Source organism: Trichosurus vulpecula, chromosome 8, assembly GCF_011100635.1.
Source record: "Trichosurus vulpecula isolate mTriVul1 chromosome 8, mTriVul1.pri, whole genome shotgun sequence".
NCBI classification, from domain to species: Eukaryota; Metazoa; Chordata; class Mammalia; order Diprotodontia; family Phalangeridae; genus Trichosurus; species Trichosurus vulpecula.
The window spans coordinates 129238793-129262290 of record NC_050580.1 but is presented as its reverse complement, the minus strand read 5'-3'; the positions used below and the strand labels follow the sequence as shown (position 1 = coordinate 129262290).

The following is a 23498-nucleotide window of genomic DNA, read 5'->3' as shown; positions in this document are numbered from 1 at the left end:
TTTCTCATCCTTTATTTGGGTCATGGACTCCTTTGGAAGCTTGACAAAGTTCATGGACCCTTTCTCGGTATAGTGATTTTCAGTGCATAAAATAAAGTATGTAGGATTACTAAAGAAACCAATTATAGCCAAATATCGTTTTCAAAAATTTATTTAATAAGATCACAGACACTTTGAAATTGACTTACAGATAATTTTGTGCATCATAAATTAAGGACCCATCTGGTAGAGGAACTTACTTGTGTAGGAACTGAGATTAGATGACTCTTTCAGTTCTAAGGTTGCATCATTCTAATTGATACTCAGTGATCTATTGTTGCCAGTCTATTTCAGCCATCTCATATATATGTTGATGCCTCAACTAGATGGTAAACTTCTGGAGGGCCAAGAGCACATATGTAATTTCTTTTGTATCCCAATTCCCACCTTTCACAGAAGCTGGTACGGGGTTTCATACACAGTAAACATTCAATCAATGTTGCTGAATAATGACAATTTAATATCTAATTCTTTATAACACTAACCCTAATGATCTCCATAAGGGCTTAGAGACAAATCCTGTCTCAAGTGGGTAAGTATTATTTTCTTTTTTAAAATGTCAGCTGCTAAGATAAGCATTTATTTAATGACAGACTACATGGCTATCATCCTTCTCAGGTTTCTCAAAGCTCTGCCATGAAGATTTTTTTTTAAAGAAAATGAAAACTAAACAAAGGTATTTTGTCTTTGTTTTTTTAATGAATTTGTTCTGACCTTGTTCGAATGCCTTAGACCAGTGGTGTCAAAGTCAAATAGAAACAAGGGCTACTAAACTGTACACAAGGATCCCTGTGGGTTGTGATTTAGTTCTAAAAGATAACATTATCTATGCTGTATTGTATTTTTATTTGTTTTTGCTAAATATTTCCCAGTTACATTTTAATCTGGTTCTTGCCTACTCAAGAGTGTTGCAGACCAAGAGGGCTCCATATTTGACACCTCTGCCTTAGAAAGCCTTAGCTTATCTCCAGGCCTCCTTTTCCTCATCTATAAAATGAAAAACTTGGAGGAGATGTCCTGTAAGAGCTTCAAGACACTATGTCCCTGTGGATCGCTGGCCCTTTTTATCTCTTCTTGTCCTCTATAAAGAATCGTAAAAGATTTTCAGGGCTGTGTACTTATTGCTTTACTAGAAGAGAAATAGAATAACCACAACTCTGGTCTGAAGAGCACATGAAGATTTAAAAAGCATTGAGACAGGCAGTATTTACTTGAACTGGAGCTATAATTGATATCTTATAGATGAGGAAATTATAAAGCTCAGAGAAATTAAGTGATTTGTTCATAGTCACGCAACTTCTAAGTGGTAGAGCCAAGGTTCAAACCCAGATCTTTTGATTATCTAATCCATTTTCTTCCCAGTACATGTCTCTTTATAATTAATTATTCAGTGTTACTCTAAGACAGGAAGAGAAGCATTCACCTTCATGATTTCTTTCCTATTTGCAAAGGGTTAGTATTAGTACTGTTAAATAAGCGGCTGTCAGGTAGAGAACAGGGAGGCAATGATAGCCTACTGGAATGGGTGTGGCCCAAGAGCAAACATGGGGTTTTATCCCCAGTTCTGCCACTAAGGATGTGACCTTGGGCAAGCCATTTAGTTTTTCTAAGCCTCAGTTTCTTCATCTGTAAAATAGGGATAATATTGGGTACTACTGATCAATCAATGAGGAGAAGGGCATGGTGAGGAGAGTGTTGGACTTCAGGTTGAGAAGATGTAGGGTCAAATCCTTCCTCAGCATCTACTAACTGTATGACTTTGGGGGAGTCACTTAATTCTCTATACCTCAGTATCCTCAAATATAAAATAAGGACTCATGAGGATTTAGGGCAGCTAGGTGGTACGATGGATAGAGTCAAGAAGACCTGAGTTCAAATCTGACTTCAGATGCTTATTACCTGTGGAACTCTGGGTAAGTCACTTGACCCTATTTGCCTTGGTTTCCTCACCTATAAAATGAGCTGGAGGAGAAAATGGCAAACCACTTCAGTACATTCACCAAGAAAACCCCAAATGGGGTCAGGATGAGTCAGACACAACTGGAAATGACTGGACAACAACAAGAGACTTATAAGGTATTTTTTCAGCTCCAAGTTTATGATCCTATGAATAAATTAACAAACATTTATTAAGTGCTTACTGTGTGCTAGGCACTGTGCTGGGAATAAAAAAAAAGAAAAAAAAATGTTGCATCTACTAAAGACCTCATAATTCCCAAGCTGTGTGGATCTAAAAAAGCCTTTCAAAATACCTAGCAGAAGAAATCTGAATGAGGTAAACATCATCTATATCATCCCAGTCTGCTGCTGAAGATTTACTAGAGATGGTTTTACTGAACCCACAGAAGATGAGCTTGCATCCTCATACTTTTATGTGACTACAAAAAGCAGGTATTTTATCCATCTGTACAGCAGGCCAGAGAACATTAGATACTATAAAAGAATAAAAGCAGGACAGTGATCTGTGCCGGGATTGTTTCTATCTGGACCCTATCAAACAAGATGCGAACAATTTTTCTTTAAATGTAATAAATGAATGTGTGACCTGGGCAAGTCACTTAACCCTGTTTGCCTCAGTTTCCTCATTTATAAATTGAGTTGGAAAAGGAAATGGCAAGCCACTCCAATATCTTTGCCAAGAAAACCCCAAATCAGGTCACAAAGAGTCAGACTTGACTAAAATGATTGAACAAATAAATGAAGAGGTTGGAGAAAATGATCTTTAAAGTCCCTTCCAGCTATAAATGCTCTAATCGTGTGATTCTAAGGTCCATAAAAACAAAAACAAGGCAAAAGGCCCCCAAAATAAGGCAAAACAAAAATAAGGCAGCACTGTTCTCAGGGAATTGATATTTATCTAGAACCACCATGGAGTCATTGTGAGGCTCAAATGAGATCATCTATGTAGGGTTATCTGCAAGCACTAAATACTCTAACACTTTAAGTAATTGTTGATGGGCATAGCATGATTCAATTATATTCTGTACATGTATCTCTATATATGTATATCTGCATGAACAAACACACATATTCAATTGTCTTAATAAAAAATAGAAAATGGTTAATATAATTTGGAACTCCATTGCTACAAGAGGACATTTGGTCTACTGATGCACTAAATTTTCCAACAGTTAAGTATATCATTCTTTCATTAGAGCTCATAAGAGAGCTCTGTCTCTAGATAGGAAAGTATTCTTCTGATAATCAGTCTGACTGAATTAAGAAATCCACATGCCATTAACTGAATATTAATAAGACACAGGTAGATCTTGATTATAAAGTAATTGTTATGCACAGAAGAAATAACATCTCCCACCACGGGCTTCCCTTCTGGGTTTTTTCTCTCCACCTTCTCGCCTTCCCCATGTCATTCTGTTACCTCATCAGCAGTTCAGTTTTGCAAACAATGATGGAAAAAGTGTCAGTCAGCAAGTACACAGTCATATCACATTTCAGAAGCCCTTTTTGTTGTGGTTTTTCCGTATTAATTTGCCTGTGCTCACTTCGGAGTCAATTTTTACTTTCAGATATGAAGCACTTAACTCCTTAATATGGTTTGTTTAAGATAAGGACCCTGGTCAGGGAATTCATTGAGAATGAATAACTATTACTGAAATCTTAGTAAGAGCTATCTCTGAAGTACGTGTTAACATACAAATCTCAATTTGTTAATAAGCAAAGGTGAAGTTAATAATCAGGGCTGTAAGGAGAGCAGTAATTTATATGATAATAAAATTTATTGGAAAAAAACACCTAAGCTTACTGCAGTAAGTCTGTTGGCTAAGGCAATGGAAGTTGGGGTGGGGTGGAGTGAGAACAAATATAGCACTACCAGGAGGTAATAAAATCAATCAATATCTATTAGTATGTCTGTTTCAAAAAAATTACATGGGAAAATAAAGACAAGAAGATCTGATTGAGATTCTTCCAACGGAATGTGATTGCCTGTCCTCTGACAATGTTTGCCACCCCTGACAAAACTTTGACTAGTCTCTAGGTTTCTTAAAATGAGGATACTGTTACTTGACCTCTAACTATACTATTTTCTTAAACATTGATCTGGATGCTTAGATTAGATTAAGACAAGGTCATCCACAACAAGCCCCTCACTTTACAGATGAGGAGCCTGAGGTCAGAGAGGTTAAGTGACTTGCCTATAAATGGTAGAGCAGAAATGTAAATCCTGGTCTTCTGACTCCAAGCGCATTAGTCTCTTCCAAGGTAACATACTGAGGGGAATATTTTTTTTTGAGTAGTTAAGATACCTGCAGTAAAAACAACCACACTGGGCAGGCACTTTGTCTTGTACCTCTATAATACACTTAACCATTATTTAAAATAGTACAGGATATCAGTGCTTGTGTCATATTCCTATATTACACTATAAAGGATAGAAACTGAGTCTAAACATTTTCTCTTCCTAGCACCTAGCAGCGTTCTTCATGGAGCTGACCGTACTAATGTTAACTGTCAGTGGGGTGGGTGAGTGACTTCCATCTTCCTTGCATCCTACATCATCACTTTAAGATAAGCCAGGAAAGCAAAAGCTACAATGCAACTGGAAAACAACTGAAAAGAAAATGGTCTGAGAGTCAGGAAAGCTGATTCTAGTCTGAGGTCTGCCATTAACTAGCTCTGCCACCCCAAACATGTCACTTAATATTTCTGGTTTCAGTTTCCTTATCTAGAAAGCATCTAGGCTTTTGAGGTTTTTGATAAATTCCCTCCCAGCTCTAAAAATTCTATGATCCTATAAAATCATAATATTGCCATGTATTGAAGTCAAGCTTTGGAGGGCAGATCTTCTAATAGTAATGGAAACAAGCAAGCAAGAATCCAAGTTCATAGGTTTAAACAGGAAATTTAAAAGAAAAAAGGCATATATTAATTGAATTATGAAGTAATGGAAAATATTTTCCCTTAAACTATTGGTCTGACTTTTATAGCTTAAGAATTTCTGTAGTTTTTAATCCACATTCAAATTTATATAAATATTACTTTTTTAAAGAACACACAGATTTCCATTTAAGCATTCACTCTTTCCTCTTATACAAACCTGCTATATAACATTTCCCAAGCAAACTCCTAATTGATGTCAAGACCAGCCCCACATGGAGAGCGCAGTTCACAGACAGGATTTAGAACTGACAGGGACTACAGACATCATCTATTCCAACCCCATTCATGTTAAAGTAGAGAAAATTGAATCCCAGAGAGGGAAGGTCATTGCAAGACATTCTGTTTGCAGGTATGTTCTGATTCCTGAATATGTCTCTCACACAAAATCCAGAGAGCCAGTCAGTCCAGAAATACTGTCCTCCATTTTTGAAAAGGTGATTTCCTTGCACTTGCCAGGCTTATCTTCTTATCCAGCTTATTAAACATTCAGAATCATAGAATGTCAGAGCTGTAAGGGCCCTCAGAAACTGTCAGGCCCAAACCATATGGGAACAAGAAACCTTTCTGCCATATAACCACATACCTGGTTAGGCAGTCCTTGCTTGAAGACTTCCAGTGTCAATGAATTCATATGTCCTAAAGTTGCCCATTCTATTTGTGGATAGCAATAATTGTTAAGAAGTTTTCCTTAAGGCAATGAGCCTAATCTAACACTTGTGAAAAATTGTCTTTAAATGGGTCTTTGGAACATACCAAATGTTCTGATTTGGAAGACAATGTCTCTCTGCTCAGCACTGAACCATTACTCAGACCCGTAACGCACATTTATATCTAAGGAACATTTTCTGACTATATAAATATATAAGTGCACACCTGCTTCTATCAATGTCACCCCTGAAATTTAAAGTGTTAAAATAGCATTTCACTCTTCTCAGCATCAGAACCATATTTGTCATTATGGGTTTTAAGACATCCTTATTCCAGGTAAATGTTAGACTATGTGCAGAGTTCTGTAGCTGTACCCATGAGCCTTAGCAGGGACATCTCTTCATCAACCAACAAGACCCATCCGCAACTTGGCCTGAATTCCTTTGGGTTCTAATATTTACTACTTCCCCTCATAGAATGACATACCTCAACTCAATCAATCAAGAAGTAACTATGATAACAGAGCCTATTGTGTGCCAGCTATTTTGCTAAAATTTACAGATAAAAAGAGAAAGGCGAAACACTCTGCTTGTGGTCAAGTTGAAACATACAAAATGTACATATTCACACATATACAAAATAGATATAAAATTGACACACAATAAGTTGAGGGAGAAGGCATTCATAGTGGAGGGTGAGGGGGAATCAAGAAAGTCTTGATGGTGGGGGAAAACATGACCTGACTCACTCCTGATTCTCGAAAACAATACATTCATACTTCTTTTAGGTATTTAAGGGGGTTGTGACTAAACATGTTCAAATCCTGTCTCTGTTGCTTATTTGGTATGTGACCTTAGGCAACCCACTTCCTGTCTCTGAAATTTGAGTTTCCTCATTTGTAAAGTGGAGATAATGATACTTGCACTACAATCTCATGCACTACTCTGGGGCTCAAAGGAGATCATAGAGATAAAGGTCTTTGTAAACGCTGATGCTATCATTATTGTCAGAAAAATCTATGTAACTTTGGAACTGTCCATTTTAGACCACTTATTTCCTGTAGAGGAAATTTACCTCTATTATCTTACTTGATTCCCACACCAATCCTATGATATTGGTAGTACGGGTATTGTTATCCAAATTTTACAGATGAGGAAATCAAGGCTCAAAGGGGGAATGGCTTATCTAACGTCATGCATCCAGTACATATCAAAGGCTGGGTGTCAACCAAGTTCTTCTCATTACAAGTCCAGGGCACTTTCCACTGTATATCAGTGCCCCCCCCCCCCTTCTACACAGTCTGCCCATCTAGATTTCTGACTTGATAATTAGGGGAAAAAAGTATTTATTAGCACATCAGTATATTTACATCAACCTATTCTCCTCTGTCCCTTTCCCTCTACCCCATAATAATCAGGGCAGTCTCTTATCGTCAAAATGGACTCATTAAAACAAAAATCAGTCTCTCCTTGTGAGCATATGATATTACTACTCAACGGACATTTAATAATTTGACAATTTCTTCACTAATGAAGATCAAATTTCACCATAAGTGCCACCAATAAAGGTACAAAGCAATCATATTTCTCTCAGGGAAGCAATGTTTATAACCCAGACAAACTGCATTTCCCTGTGTAACGGGTTCTTACCAATTTTGGTCTTCCATTCCCCAAGGGACACATTATGGGCTATTCCTATGTTCCTTGAATTGATGACATTGCGAGCTAGATTAGCACTTGCTTAGTCATTCACCCATTCCTTACTCACTCTCCCTTCTCCCCTAACATCAGAATTTTTACCCACATGCCATTCTGCTAGACTCAAGTTGCACTTGGAAATTCTATTTGCTCTGATGGAATTCTTTAACTGGTCTCAGTAAAAGCCAAGTTGACAGCAAGCAGTTGTAACTGCCCAGACTCTTGGTCACAATAACCACTCCAGATGCTCTGACAAGTCCTTTACCAACAATTCATGGGCATAAGGGCTTCCTTCTGTTAACACAGTTAATCTCCCAAGCCAGCGTTCTAGGAATATCTTTGGGATTTCACAGCATTGATGAGCAAATGTCTATGCAAATTACAAATCAGATTGAAGTCCCTTGGCGAAAGAGGATTTATTTTGCTTTTTGATCTCTCATTGCTCTTTAATTCCCTCCCTCCTGGGCCTCCTCAACCATCACCCATGTAGTTTTGTAGGAAAAGTGCTTGCTCCCCCCTCCCCCTCTCCCTCCTCCTCTTTTCTTCCTTTTTCTTTCCTTTCCTCCATCTCTTCTTTCTCTAATTTGTCTCTTTCCTTCCTTCCCTTTCCTAGTCCTATTCCATCCTTCCCTCCATCTCATACACATTTGAATAAATACACCAATTATTATGCATATATTATTTCACATATTATTATACATATATTATATACATATTATTTGAATACACATTCTCTCTCTCTCTCATACTTTTTTACTTCTCCAGTTTATTTCTGGACAGAAGTAGGAAGGGTTAGCTATAAGGTTACTTGCCAATTTACACAAAAATTTAAGGCAACTAGCAGGGAATAGAGGAAGCTCATACTTAGTGGCACAATAGCAACTAGTCCACATGCCAGTTAAACGCTGATAGGATGAAGTAAACACGCATCTCCCAAGTGAGCTTTTTCCCTTGTTCCACTATTAACCAACCAACAAGCATTTAGCCAACACTTACCATGTACAAGGCACTGTGCTAAGCATTGGGAATGCAAAGAGAACAACAAAACAAAAGAAAACAAAAACAGTCCTTGCCTTCAAGAAGCTTACATTCTAAAGGCAGAAACAATGTTTAGATAAATTGGTACATACAATAAACCTATGGAATAGATAGAATGAAGTCTTAAAGAGGAAAGATACCACAGGAGGCTTTTTGAAATAACCTTTCTAATTTTAATGGAGTCTGGTCCTACCCAATGAATATTTACCAAATCTCTATATTATTTCAGGCATTGTTCAGGCTAAATAAAACATTAGTCAGCTTCTCAAACATTTTGTTTCTCCTTGAAACGGCAAACCAACCATAGTATGGCAGCACAACGTGGGGAAGTGTCTTTAGGGTCTTACGGGTATGGGTCAAGTCATTTTTCATATCCAAAGCATCTTAGGCCTATTTGTTTGGGCTTATGAATTGGTATTCATTACAGCATCCTCTGTGGGCACATTTCATGCCATTTCTGCACATGCTTACTACTGCTGCCTAAAAGCACACATCCCTTTCACTCTCTTTGTGATGGCCCTGGCTCTTCAAATACATCTCGCTTGCCTACAGCAACTCTGACTGCTCATTTTCACAGCAGGCAACAAGAATAAAGGAGAATTTTAACATGTGGACCATTTTCATTTACCCCAGTATCTAGTGTTTTCTAAAATCTCTGTTTAAAGGCTGAACAACATATAGTAACTGCTGGCTAGAAAAAATCCAGTAGGTGTACAGTAGGAGGAAGGGAGAAGAAGGAAGGTGGATCGCAGTCCCTTAGAAAGGCCCCTTTCTGTGTTGCAGATGGAGAGACTGAGGCACAAGAATGTTAAAAGACTTGAATCTAAAAATAAACCCTGCTGGGTTTCAAAAGTTTGCATGCATGTGTCCATGCAAGACTGCAGAGCCTATTAGCTGCTTGCTGTGCTAATGAGGCTTCTTGCTGGGAATCTGAATTCCCATTGTAAGCTCCATTAGAAATACACATGGCAGGTAGTACAAATTGGAATGTCCTTCTGGTAATTATTACTTTGCTCAGGAAGGGAATTCAATTTGTAATTACACTTATATACATCTATATGTTTGGAAGTTACCTGGGAAGGACTGTGGGTAGGGGCATTTAAAGTGTGAAGGGTAAAAAAGACAATTTAGATCGAAAGGACTGGTGTACAGGCATATACCTACCATACTAGTAAAAGGAACTACCTCGACCTCTGCCCTGCCTCCAAGAGTAGTGCCAAGAGCAAAAAGTGACCAAAAGGGAATGAGCAGACCAGAACAGGCTGCCTGAAACACAAGTCACAAAAATAGTAACTTCAAATGTCATGGGAAGTTTGTCCCACTCATATCCCCAGATAATTTCTGGGTTCTTTACAAACTTTTTTCCTTGTTTTTACTGACCCAGGGAACACCTCTCTCAGTAAGAACAAATGGAAATTTTTGACTTTGGGAGTCCAGATTTTACTTAGTGATCTGTGCGCATATTTTAAAAAGGAAAAAAAAAAGAACAACTTGCTTTGAGAGCAGAAAAGTGTTTTTCTTTTCCTATCTGTGCATCCATCCAAACCACCACAGAAAATTTGCTGAACCTTACTGCAAGTCACAGTTGGATTGAAATGAAGAATGGAAAATCTCAGACTCAAAGGATTTTAAAGAGGTGGGCAAGGGAAGCCAGATGTGGGTGTCTTTGAAATTATATTCTAATACTGCTGAGATATGTGTTGTAAGATCATGGTGAGAAGGCCAGCCTTGGAGTAAGGGAGACCTGGTTCAAGTGATACTTCTAATATATGCTAGCAGGGTGACCGTGGGCAAATCACATGACCTCTGAGTGCCCCTAGGCAGCGCTCTAAGATTAAGTCTTCATTGGTGGAGCACATTTCCTCACTGATAGTTCTCAATATCAGTGAAACCACAGAAGCAGACTAAAAAAATAATAAATCCAAAACAACCATAACAACTACTGCCTAGGAATTCCCACGAAGCAACTAATTAGTAGTGGTGGCTTCAATCAAAGCTTGCTAAATGCTGTATAATATTATCCAATTGTAGGGACTGTGACTCTCCCAGGGTGAAAAAGCAAAGTAATAGCTGAGATGGTAATAAAAGCTTTTTCTAAACCTCTTGCCCACACTATTATACTTTCCACCATACAATTTCTCTAAACCACAAGGTTCCCTAAAACATATCATAAAAATGTGCTGAATTTGAAGTAAAAAAATTGGACTCTGTCACTTACTGCCCATATGACTTTGGGCAAGTCACTTAATGCCTTGGGCCTTGGTTTCCTCATCAGTATAATGAGGGGATTGGATGACACAACCTATAATGTCCCTTCAAGTTGTAAATCTGTGATGTTGTGATTTTTCCAGTGCTATAAGTCTTTTATTTTATAAATGCAGTGAGACTTCCTAATAGTGTTATCTTTGACACTCAGCTAGCCTACAAATAACACACCTTGCAATATGAAACCTCTGGAGTTACTACATCCAGTGACACTGGTCTCTGCTGTTTGTTTCGCATAATACTCTGTCATCTAATTCCGAGATTATTGTGCAGAGTACAAAAGTTGCTTATTTATTGAGACAAGATTAGGAGGGTTGGGGTGGGCTAGTGAATGTCAATCAATAAGCATGTATTAAGCACCTACTATGTGCCAGGCACTGTGCTAAGATCTAGGGATACTGAAAGAGACAAAAGACCTTGAGGATCTCAAAATCTAATGTCACTGTTGGCTTCCAGGTCTATGTGCTGCAACTCATGCTTTGCAAAGAAAAGAAATAAAAACTTAGGGAATAACAAACATGTGCTCCTAAATTTAATTTAATCTCTAATTACCATCCTCATCTCTGCCTCCCAGCCTTCTGGGCCTCCTTCAAGTCTCAGCTGAAGTCCTGCCCTCTGCAAGAAGCCTTTCCCAGGACTCCTTGATTTTAACACCTTCCCTCAAAGACTAAACTTAAATTTCTCAAAGACTAAGCCCTGATTTAATTTATTTATCTTGTTTGTACATAACTGTTTGCATTTTGTCTTGCTAACTAGACTGTGAGCTCCATAAGAGAGGAGACCATCTTTTGACTTTCTTTGTAACCCCAGTTCTTAGCACAGTGCATGGCACATAGTAGGGTGCTTAATAAATTCTAGTTGATTGACTATATGCCAATTACCAGTCTAGCATTTACTTCAGTATCCCCAAATCCCTTTAGATACCCTCTGATATTTGCTCCTATGTGGACAAACATATCTACATATACATGTTGCCAAACTGAAATGTAATGATAAACTAATGATAGGAAGCTAACACACTTCTCTTTCTTTGGGCCTAATGATCTGATGTGATTAGGAGTGAGTAAAGGTGGTAATTGTGGTCATATGAAGGTACCTAGAACAAAAATTCCTTAAGCTCATCCACTTAATCGATGGTATGTATTCATAACTCCTGCCCATAAATGTTTACCACCGGTAAATGCTTTATCATTACTACATGGAGCAGGGTATAAGAGTTGCTTATTTATTGAGATAAGATCAGGAGGGGTAGGGTGGGCTGGTGAATATCAATCAGTAAGCATGCATTAAGCACCTACTATGTGCCAGGCACTGTGCGAAGATTTAGGGATACTGAAAGGGACAAAAAACCTTGAGGAGCTCAAAATCTAATGTCACTATTGGCTTCCAGGTCTATGTGCTGCAACTCATGCTCTGCAAAGAAAAGAAATGAAAGCTCAGGGCATATCAAACATGTGCTTCTAAGTTCAAGTCTTAGTAATATTCAGGAACAATCAGTAGCTAGCATCTTGGTATCTTCATAGAATACTGGCACCTCAGAAATACTTTTTGTTTGTGAAAGGGTTAATCAGAAAAAAAAGAAAGGGTTAATCAGTAAGTCAGTCAACCAGCATTTATTAATTGCCTACTATGTGCCAGGGGCTATGCTAAGTGCTGGGGATTCCAAGAAAGTCAAAAGACAATCCCTGTTCTTAATGAGCTTACAACCTAATTGACTTTATGGGTTGAGACATGATCTATATTTCAGATAGAGTGATTAACAGAGGCCACAGAAATACAGCTGTCTACCCACTCAGACTGTTTTTTTAAGTACCAGTTAAATCCAGGCTAAACTAATGTTTCAAAAACAGCTAAATAAACTCAAATAACCGGTGAGAAACCGGTTAAAAATCACTTATTTTGCAAAAACCTCTGTGTTTCACCTAATTTAATTCAAATTCTTTTCAGAAAAAACAAAGTCTGCCTGAGTGGCCAGAGCTCTAGAACAAAGAGCTTTCCCCCAGACAGATAGGACTAACATAAGCTTTGGGCTTGGCTTTAGTACTAATGGCTGTGTATCCCTTGGGAAACATAACCCAAGGAAAGATGTTTGGTTAAATCTAAAAACGAAAGTGATTGTATCGAACTGCTAAGGGGACGTGACAATCATGCAGGTCTACAGAATTCTCCCGGAAATGAGTTATAATTGCAGCAGAAAGGAAGTTAACCTTTTATGCCAGAGTAATTGTAAACAAAAAGAAATTGTAAACAATCCTCTAGACAAACCGCACTGCCCATGGCATCTACTCTCATGGAATGCTGAAGCAATAACAATTCCAGAAATTTATGCTTTCCAAGAAAGGAAAGAAAGGGAGTCCAAAGATATATTAACAATAGAATGGTTACTAAAAAGAATTGCATGCATGACGAAGGTAAATTTTCTCAATGTTCTTTATTTTTAAAGAAAACACTTATAGATGAAAGGTAAAAAAAAAGAGAAGTGAATTCTCTCTCGGTGGGGGCAACAGTGGGGTAAGTAACTTTGATGGAAAAGTAATACAACCATTATATGGCCATTTATCATTTACAATGCTGTTTACCTATATTTTCTCAATTGATCCTCACAGCAACTCAAGAAAAAGGATCTGCAAAAGTAGTATTGTTTCCATTTTACAGATGAAGAAACTAAGGCTCAGAATTTAAGTTATCTGTTTGCCAAGGCGTATAGCTAGTAAGTCTCAGAATTAGGACTTACACTAAGATTAATGGATTCCAAATCCAATGATCTTTCTTCTATTTCTATATTTACCTCTCCAAGAACTTTTTGATTCTATTAGATGAGAATATTTTAGATGAGATGGATATTTTCAAATTCTTTACTCATAGTCTTTCTCTTTGTGTTATCCTTCAGGTTCCTCTCTCTTTATCCCTGTCCTTATCCCTGTAATAAGGAAGACTCTGAAATTCTTCTAAAACCTTAGAGCTCATTGGGGTCCAATAGTCTCAGTTATTGATAAGAGAACCGAGACCCAGAAAAGGCTAAGGGACATCAAAAAGGTCACAGAGCAAAGAAGTAGCAGAGTTAGAATTTAAACCCATCCTGAGAATCAAAATCCAGCTTTCTTTCAGCTACTTGCCTTGATGGAAACAGTACAAGACCGGTATAAGCTTCAGCCAAACTCCTGTTCCTCCCGAACATCATAATCGATTTTAATGAAACATTGCTTTCCGGTTCTCCCAATTAATAAGAGAACAAAGGCAATCAATTCTGAAAGGACTTGGGGTTGGCCTTCTTCTCTTATAGTCATGGTTTTTGACATTCCCAGTACCTTGGAAAGATGATTTGGTTTCTGTTTCATTCCCAGATCTCTGTGTTTTAGATCATAATACAATGTAACATTAGCTGGAAGACCAAAGGCTACAGTGTACGAAGCAATCTACAAGAAGGCATGGTTACTCTTTCTTTCTGAGAGACATCAGGGTACCCAGGATCCTGTTCTATGTCCCACCCCTCATGCCCCAATCTCAGGGAGTTGTGCCACTTGAACCATCACCACTGAGTCATATATGTGTGTGTGTGTGTGTGTGTGTGCGCGCGCGCGTGTGTGTGTATATGTATATACACACATATGTATGTATATGTGTATCTGTGTATATGTACATCTGTATATATGTCTATGTATATGAATGTATATATATTCACATTCATTATGTCAAGTCTTAATATTATTGTTTGCAATCGTGATCATCAACAATCATGATATTAGTAAAGTCACACACATGGTGTTCTACTGTTTACATATATATTTTGTATTTTACATATATAGAGCTCTATTCTCACCTGGGAAGGAGGTAGCAGGAGTATCATTTCCAAGATTTTATAGAGGAGAAAGCTGAGGCAGTGTGGAACAATGGAAAGAGCAGTCACTCTGTAGTCTGAGAATATGGGTTCAAATCCCACCTCAGTAATTTACTATCTATGTGGTGCAGTGGATAGAGCACCAGCCTTGGAGTGAGGACCTGAGCTCGAATCCAGCCCTGGACCCTGAATCAGTTCTGTGACTCTGAGCAAGTCACTTAATGCTGTTTGTCTCAGTTTCCTCATCTGTAAAATGGGCTAGAGAAGAAAATGGCAAACCACTCCAGTATCTTTGCCAAGAACACCCCAAATATGGGGTCACAGAAAGTTGGAAACAACTGAAATGACGCAACAACAATGACTTTGGATAGGTCATTTTATTTCCCTGGGTCTCCCTTTATTTTATAGATAAAAAGGACTAGATGGTTTCTGAGATCCCTTCTAGGAAAAGATTTAGAGAGATTAAAGGAAGCTACGTATTGTAGAGGAAAGACTGCAGTAAAGTGCTTAGAGTCAAAAAACCCTGAGTTTAAATCCTACCTCAGATACTTTTTAACTGTGTGCTGTGGTATGCTGGTAAATGTTTAACAACCAGCTCTCTTAAAAGGCGTGGCATGCTTTTAAGTTTGAGCTGCACTATTTACATTTTCGTCAGCATTTTATTAAATCTAAAAATCACCAAAACAATAAATCAAGCCCTGACCTCTAGCTTTTGTTGATTTCTGAGATGTAAATGCTCAAACATAAAATTTAACAATTGGCTCAGAGCCCATAGGAGATGGACAGCTCCAGCCCACCCCTGTGTATGACTGTAAGGAAGTCCCTTAACCAACATGAGGGTACCAGACTTGACAACCTCATGATCCCTTCTGACTCTAAGTTTCTGTGCCTATGATAAATAACTTATTAGATGTAGCAGGGCTAAAAAAGCAAGAGCTAGCAATTCTTGCTCCCAGGAAAAGCACCACCATATAGGCTGAGAGAGAAGATAGATTCAGCTAGGAGGGAGGTAAAGGAGAGCCAGGTGAAATCAAGCGGAGAGAACTCTCACCCCTGGTTACAAGTCCTTTATAATGATCATAATATGGTAAAGAAAAACTTGAAAAAATTAAGAACTCTGATTAACACAATGATGAGTCATGGCTCTGGAAGACTGACGATGAAACATGTGTCTTAGTCATGGTGGAGAGATTATAGACAATAGAGAGATAATGAGACATACATTTCAGTGATGACCAATACAACACAAATGTATTTTGTTCAACTATGCTAATTTGTTAAGGAAAGCTTTTATTAGGGAAAGTGTTTGGGGTACTTAAAAATATTATTAATTAAATATTTTAAAAATATATAGAAGTCTAAAGGCAGACCCAGACAAACAGCAATGTTGGTATTGCCATGTTAAATTTTATTCACATATGCATGTATGTGTATATATGTATATACATATATACTATATACTATATATGTTTTGGGTATACATACATATTCATATATACATACATATCATATAATATATATGTGTAAATATACAGGTATATACACATAGATATATACATATATATTTAATAAATATATTATATAATGTATATGTGTATGTGCACACATGCATATTTATATACATATGTGTATATATGTACACATATATAAAACCACCTATATGTAGTAGATTTGTGTTTTCCTATACAATCCTCTTTTTCTTGACTTCTTTGTACATTGAAATGTTTATGTTTGTTGATGATTGTCTATTTCACAATAACAAATTTTAAAAATTCTTTTTATTCTGAACATGGAATCTATATGAACTAATCACAGGCTTTTAAGGCTTTCAGGAGCCTCCATCCAGGAAGTCAATTAAAGAGTAGCTTGATCCAAGGGGAGTCATTCTAGAGAGACTAAAACAGAACCAACTATAGAGGAGGCATGCCCACAGGCCAGCAGGTGCATAACCAGCAATTTTGTGCCCCCAGGCTAAGTCATCAGGTTGACATCCATGGTAATTGATAAGCCCTGCCAGCAGCACTCAGGGTCAAAGAGTTTGCTGATTCCCAGCTTGCTAGAAGGGCCTCTTTGATGATAATCAGGATCCTATAGAGCGGCAAAGGAATACAGCTAGGTAGGTCATTTTTCTACTAAGTTTCCATATCTGGTTGTGGAGAGAAAAATACTTGGGGGGGGGCGGCATGGCAGGGAGGACAGTAGTCCACGAGCAACCAAAATGCATGGATTATATAAGATGTTCATAATTAATTCAAAGTACCTACATGTTATGCAATAAGGAAATTGCAGAGATGAACCATTACCACATTGGTTTGTTGAAAACAAACTCAAGGAATGTCAAATCTTTTTATTAGATTGGCAGGGGAGGGTGCCAGAATGTGGCAGAAAAATGACCAATTTTACAGTGTCACTTATTTTAGAAAAGGAAATTAATGAGGGAAACTTCAATATTGATGAAATTGCAACAATATAATGAGCTGTGCATGGTCCCAGGAGGGATTTCTTTTTTAATTATTTTTTCAGATGAATTGTAGTCACACCATTTTTGATCTATGCCCCAGTCTACTGTTTTCAGAGAGTTAAAACACATTCTACTGAATGTCAAGAAGAAGAAGAAGAAGAAGAAAATCACAGAGGCGAAAGTGACTCTGTTTCAAGTACTCAGAACAGAAATTAGGTTTTCCTTAGTTGAAAGCTGGCATTATGTTGACCTTTGTGCTAAACAAACACTTGGCAAATGAAATCTGAGGATAATAATTCTCCTTGCATCATTAACTGGAACATGGAGGGCTCTGCTGGGCTTCAATAATAGCAATAAACAAAGAAAGCATGACATATTTATTTCTAATACATGTGGCTTCCTGCCTTGGAAAAGTGGCACTGTATGTTTGGCCAAAGTAACTGAGTCAGCATCCTCTCTGGGAATGTAGAATGCCACACAGCAGGAATCCTTCCTCGATCATAACCTTTCCTCTTGCCATTTTCAGCCTTGAGGACATCCCCTTCCTTGGTTCCAGCCATGTTCATAAGTCTCCCTTTTCCCACTTTGTTTTTTTCCTTCCTTTTCCCCATGTTTTAGGGCTGACTAGTATATAAACTTAGGTTTGTCTAGAGTGAGGTTTAGTCCTAAGAAGACAGGTTTAGTGCAAAGTGGTACCATCAAATAGGCACTGGATTGTGCCATAAAGAAATGAGAGAGGTTTCAGAGAAACCTGGGAAAACTGGGAGCTGATGTAGAGGGAACTGACACCTTATATTCACCACATTGTAAACACAAGCAACTCTAAAAGACTTACTTATGATCAATGCAATGATGATTCCAGAGGACTGATTCTGATATATGCTATCCACCTAGTGACAGAAGCAATTGACACAAGTTGCAGAAAGACATAGGCTTTTCAGAACATGACCAATATAATACACATTTGTTTCCCTTAGGGAAAATTAAGAAGAAACACTGTATATAAGCCAGAAGGACCTGAATTCAAGTTCTATCTCTGACAAATACTAGATGTGTGACTTTAGGCAAGTCATTAATTTTTCTGTTCCTCAGTTTCCTCATCTATAAAATAGCGCAGTTGGACTAGCTAGCCTTTGCAATCCCTTCTAGATCTAGAAGCTATTATCCTATGAAGTCTGGAGTGGAAGTCAGGAGACCTGGGTTCTAGTAACAGTTCTAATGATCTTGCTATGTAAGGTGAAGCAGAACCCATCACCTGTCTAGGCCTTGGATCCCTTATTTGTAAAATGAAAGAGTTGGGCTACATGGTCTCTAGGCCCTTTCCAGCTTTAGCTTCCTATAATTATAGTTTGTTCTGGGTTTTATATCTAAAAGAAGTCCTTGTGAAAATAACTTATCTACAAAATGGTCCGTTCTAGTGTACTGATGAAAAGACAGAACAAGAGGAAAGACCTAGATATGGGCGGCCTCTTTAAGATGTAATAAAGCTAGCAGCAGCTCATGTTTATGCAACATTTTCTAGATATAAAGTGCTCTACATTCATGATCTCATTTACAACAGCCTTCTTAGAGATAGGTAGTGAACATATGTTTATCTCCATTTCACAGATAAGAAAACAAATGCTCAGAGAAATTAATTAATTTAGGATGAGCCACTTCTCATTTTTTTGCCTTCAATAAGAATAACTGACCATTATTTACATCATAGTAGTATGCTTTCTCCTTTATCTGAATCCCAAGAATCTCAAAAGGCTTAAAGTATTCTTAGAATAATAAGGTTTACAGTTGGAAGGAACCATAGAGATTATTTAATCAAAGCCCTTATTTTTATGTAGGGGGAAACTGAGACCCAGAAAAGTTAGATGATTTGCTCCAAGTTTGCCTTATGGCAGAGCTATTTGCTCACTTGTCTTATCTCTATAAAGACAGGGACAGGGACAGAGATTAGACCTGTGATTTCACTGATATACAGAACTTCCTGATGAAGACACTTTCTCTATAAATGTATGCTTGCACCTCCTCTTCACCATGTAGCCTAAGAGAGTTTCCTACACCAGAGATGTTCAATTCATGACCAGTAGGCTACACATGGCCTGCCTAAATCAGATTAAAATCTAATTGGGAAATGTTCAACACAATCAGTAAAAAGTATGACACAAATAATGTTAACTTGTAGTTTGCTAGGTCAGTATGCTGCCCACAGGTATTCATTTATATTTGAATTTGGCATTGAGAGGAAAAGTGAGTGTCAGAAGGGAGACTAGAATCCAGATAGTCCACCTAATGGGACAGGTAGGTTGCTCCATGGATAGAACACTGGGCTTAGAATCAGGAAGACCTGAGTTCAAATCCAGCCTCAGAAGTTTCTTAGCTGTCTGAACTTGGGCAAGTCACTTAAATTCTGTTTAAGACTGGAGAAGGAAATGACAAACCACTCAGCATGTTTTCCAAGAAAACTCTGTGGACAGAGGTCCATGGGGTCACAAAGAGTCAGAAATGACTGAACAACAACAGTAAGGTCCTCCTAACTCAGAGGACCCCCCCCCAGATCAAGGAATGTCCATTTAACTGTACTTAAAGCAAACAAGGACAAATGAACACTTTTTCCCTTTTGAGAAAGTGTCACTGGCCAGGGGCCATCTCCAGCCATCCTGATCTATATTTTGCCACTAGACCCAAATAGCTCCAGAGGAGAATGTGAAACTGGTGACTTTGCACAGCCCTCCCTCACTTAAATCCAATTTACTTTCATGTCATGGCATTACCTTCCTGATGTCATGGTCATCTTCAATGATGAAGCACAAACAACAATAAAAACAACATGGCCCAAGAAAGAGCATTGTTTGGCCATGATTACGTGGCTATTTAACATATTTTTCTCCGGTCAAAATATGCTCATAAATTTCTGTGTTTGAATAGTTATCTCAGTCATTTGCCTCCTTCACTGTTTGAGTAAGAAAGGAATGAGCATGGATGGACCAGTGCTAGCCCAAGAAGCCCCTCTTGAATGGAATCTTGAGGAAACTGGGAGCCTGAGAGAAACTATATCCAGAAGATGATAAACAAATTATTCAGTACAAAAATCTGGCAATTCAGAGGGCAGAAGAGATTCCAATTTAGTTCAGATTGAAACATCCACTTTCTAACCATTTACAGCATGTGTATTCACAGCTCCTGTACACACAGGTATATAGATAGCACCGATCAGTCTATTTCAACACTAAGGAAGGCCATGGATTGGTCACCAATAGCTTTAAATCTTCTGAATTCTTCCTCTATAGTCAAACTTTGGGCACATATTGATGCCTACTGTATATCTCACTCTACTTCAGAAAAAAAAAACAGCTGAAGCAAAGTTGACAACAGTTGGAAAATAATGCCCAAAATGAGGCTCTGCATGGCTACCCATAGGAGTTCTTAACAATTTTTGGTGTCACAGGCTCATTTGACAGTCTAATGAAGTCTATGAATATCTTCTCAAAATAATATTTTTAAATGCAAAAATTAAATACATAGGAGTATAAAGAAAATCCATTATACTGAGAGTTACCAAAATATTTTTAAAGAGAAGTTCATGATCCCAGATCAAGAATTCCTTTTATAAAAGAATACTACACCACCACAATGAGAGCTGTGTAAACTTGAATGATACAAGATGTGTTAGTTTTATATTCAAACTGAATTGGATTAAGAGAAATCAGGGACCTGTAAATTCATGTTAAATTGCTCAGGCAAATAAAACTGATGTAAGAGATCCACATTAAAAGAAACATTGAGGCTTTATGAACTCAAATATAAATGAGTGGGTCATTCATATTATACATCTGCTCAGATCCTTTTATACAGTTTCTAGAGAGCTCAGGCTGTGCATGGAATAAGATGGTTGTCTGCTGAGGTCAATCTGGGAAATACACATAATCTCTACTCCTAACTCCAAAGGCAACAACACCTTGAAATATACTCTGAGACAGAGCAATGGTCCAGAAAGCAGAACAAGGATTAGGACTTAATGAGCTAAAACCATTCTGTTCTCTACCCTCCATGCCCATTTAGTTACTGGTGCCTTACCACTCCCCACTCCAGTACCTTTTATTTTGTATACACTTGGGTATATGTACATTTTGTTGCCCCTGACCAAATATAAACTCCCTGAAGGCAGGGCCTGTTTTAGTTTTATCTTTGTACCCCCAATGCCTCTCTCAGTACCTGGTACCATAATACAAACTTTAAAAAATGCTGGTAGATTGGTAGATGGATAACAACCAGAAGGTTCGTGATATATCCAGATGACCACATTTCTTGAATCCTTTTACACTGCACAGAGTAAGAAATGTGTCTAAGTAGCAAAAGGGGTTCTTCTCCTTCCCTATCCCTCCCTCCAAAAAGAATTTACTGAGAACCACAGAATGGATGATAGGACTACTGAAAATTCCTCATTCAATAGAGATAACGCACCAACCAAAATATGTATTTACCCTATAGCCTAACCAATCTTGACCTCATCTGTTCTTAATCTATTATGAGGAAGTATTACTGAACCATGTATCAGAGAATGTCTTACAGGACAAGATTTCTGAGTAAATGCCTCATCTGACCTGAGGCTTTAGACCCATTATTTAGTTCTACCCTAATGTAATTCAAAGCTCATATGACTTAAAGGTGTTTTTTTAAAAAAATAACCTTTTCTAGATTATTTATCTTTCATAGCAAGGATTTTCATTGTTAACATACTTCAATGTACTATGATTTACATAATAATTAACCTTTCATTTTCTTTGGTCAAATAATTTAAACTTAGAGGTACTCTTACCCAAAACTTAGAGCAAAGAGAGGTGGGGTATATGTCAATACAGTCAACTAGTCTGATTAAGATGTAAATGTAATTAATAAAAGTGGGGATGGAGATGCTTTGTTCTATCTATACCTATAATGTAAGTATTAGACAAACCCCCAGTATACAAACACAGGAGATTACATATATTCAATGGGAGAAAAAAAGAGCTGTAAACCTACTTTAACGCCTATTTGCTTGTTTGTTTATATGAGTTCTACAAGTGACCAGAATCATTCAAGTTGCTTCCATTTGACTTAAGCTTTACACAATTAATTATTTTTCCTATTCCATGAAGAATGATGGTACTGGATCATCAGACGTGAAACTGCTAAATTTCTGAGTACAGTTCACCTTGTTCCTAAGAAGTATAGGACACTGAAAATGAATAGAGAAGAACATATGAAAAATTATTTTCTAAGTATCTAATTTATTTATACAGTAGCATAATTACTGGGACAGAAGATAACAAGGAGAATAAACTTGTTTTCTGTGACACTAACTGCTAAGATTTAAATAACATAAACCTTTTGTTTTAAGGTAGAGTATCAAGACAGAGAATGAGGATCAGTTATATTATGTTATATACATGATATATTTCTTGGTGGGTAGGTTCTGGAAGTTTAATATGGTGGTTAAAGTCAAATATTCTAAGGAAGACTAAATTCCATATGAAAGAGATCACCAGTTGTTATCACATTTAAAAAATCTGGACTTACGCCTTTGTTTCCTTTTTTTGATTGTTAATCCCTTGCATGGAATGAAAGCAGGAAAAGAAAAAGGTATTTTGCAGCACCATCCAAACGAAAATATTTAATCATTCTTACCTATATACAGGGAAGAATCTTTCCTCCTCACATGGTCATCGATGTAGGAGACTCCCAAAGGTTGCACAGGGGTAGCACCAATCCCCAGTAGGACCTGTGCGCCAATGAGAAGCAAGTACATCATGTTGGTGGAAGTCCTATTCCTACAGATTAGCTCCAGGTCTGGTCTCTTGTTGCTGGTGGACCCATTGGCAGCACACACATCCCGTCCTTTGGCTCCCCACCAGATCTCTCCAGCCTCATACTTATATTGATGGGTCAGGAACTCAGGCAGTGCAGAAAGCAGAGCTCCTAGGGCCATGACTATTCCACCACAGCCTATTAAACGTGGCCGGTGTCCCCTGGCTCCGAAGTAGCTCACAAAGAGGATGAGGGCCAAGTTACCAATCTCAAAGCTGCTGGCAATTACACCAACATCAGCACTCTGCAGGTTAAATCTCCGCTCTAGGGTAGTTAAGACACTAACCTGTACAAAAAGAAAAAAAGAAAAGTGTTGACATAAAGGAAGGATCATTTTTGCCTCATAGTTTAGTTTCCCCCTCGTCTTGGCTCAACTGGCTTTTTTCTATCATTCTAAGATTTCAATCAAGCACAATTTGTGCAAATTGGTTTAGAACAAAAACAACTGGGAAAAGTTCTTATTTAGCATTAAGAGACTAAAAAACTTGCAGAGAAGTTCACTTTTCTGACATCACAGAATTCTACTTTTCCTTGAGATCTGCTTTATTCCTGACAGTCTCTTTTTCTGTACCTGGAGCTTCTTGCCCTCTGTTCCCTTCAGTGATCACTAAGCAGTTTACATATCTTTGAATTTAGAGACATTCCTAACTTCATTCTATTAATAGAATCTCAGAGTTGGAAGATCCCTCAGAGGTCTTCCAGTTCAATTAATTTTTAAAAGAGAATCCTGCCTCACATAGTTTCCGAAAATGATGACAAGGAGGATAGTGAACAT

General features: G+C 37.8%; 1 protein-coding gene across 1 annotated transcript in view; it reads right to left on the bottom strand.

Moving 5' to 3' along the window:
* SLCO3A1 (solute carrier organic anion transporter family member 3A1) overlaps positions 1–23498 on the bottom strand; it is a 361985-nt gene that overhangs the window by 281849 nt on the left and 56638 nt on the right. The window contains exon 2 of the mRNA XM_036735784.1: positions 22544–23009. Within this exon, the coding sequence (XP_036591679.1) occupies positions 22544–23009 (466 nt within the window). The remainder of the gene's footprint in view (positions 1–22543; positions 23010–23498) is intronic.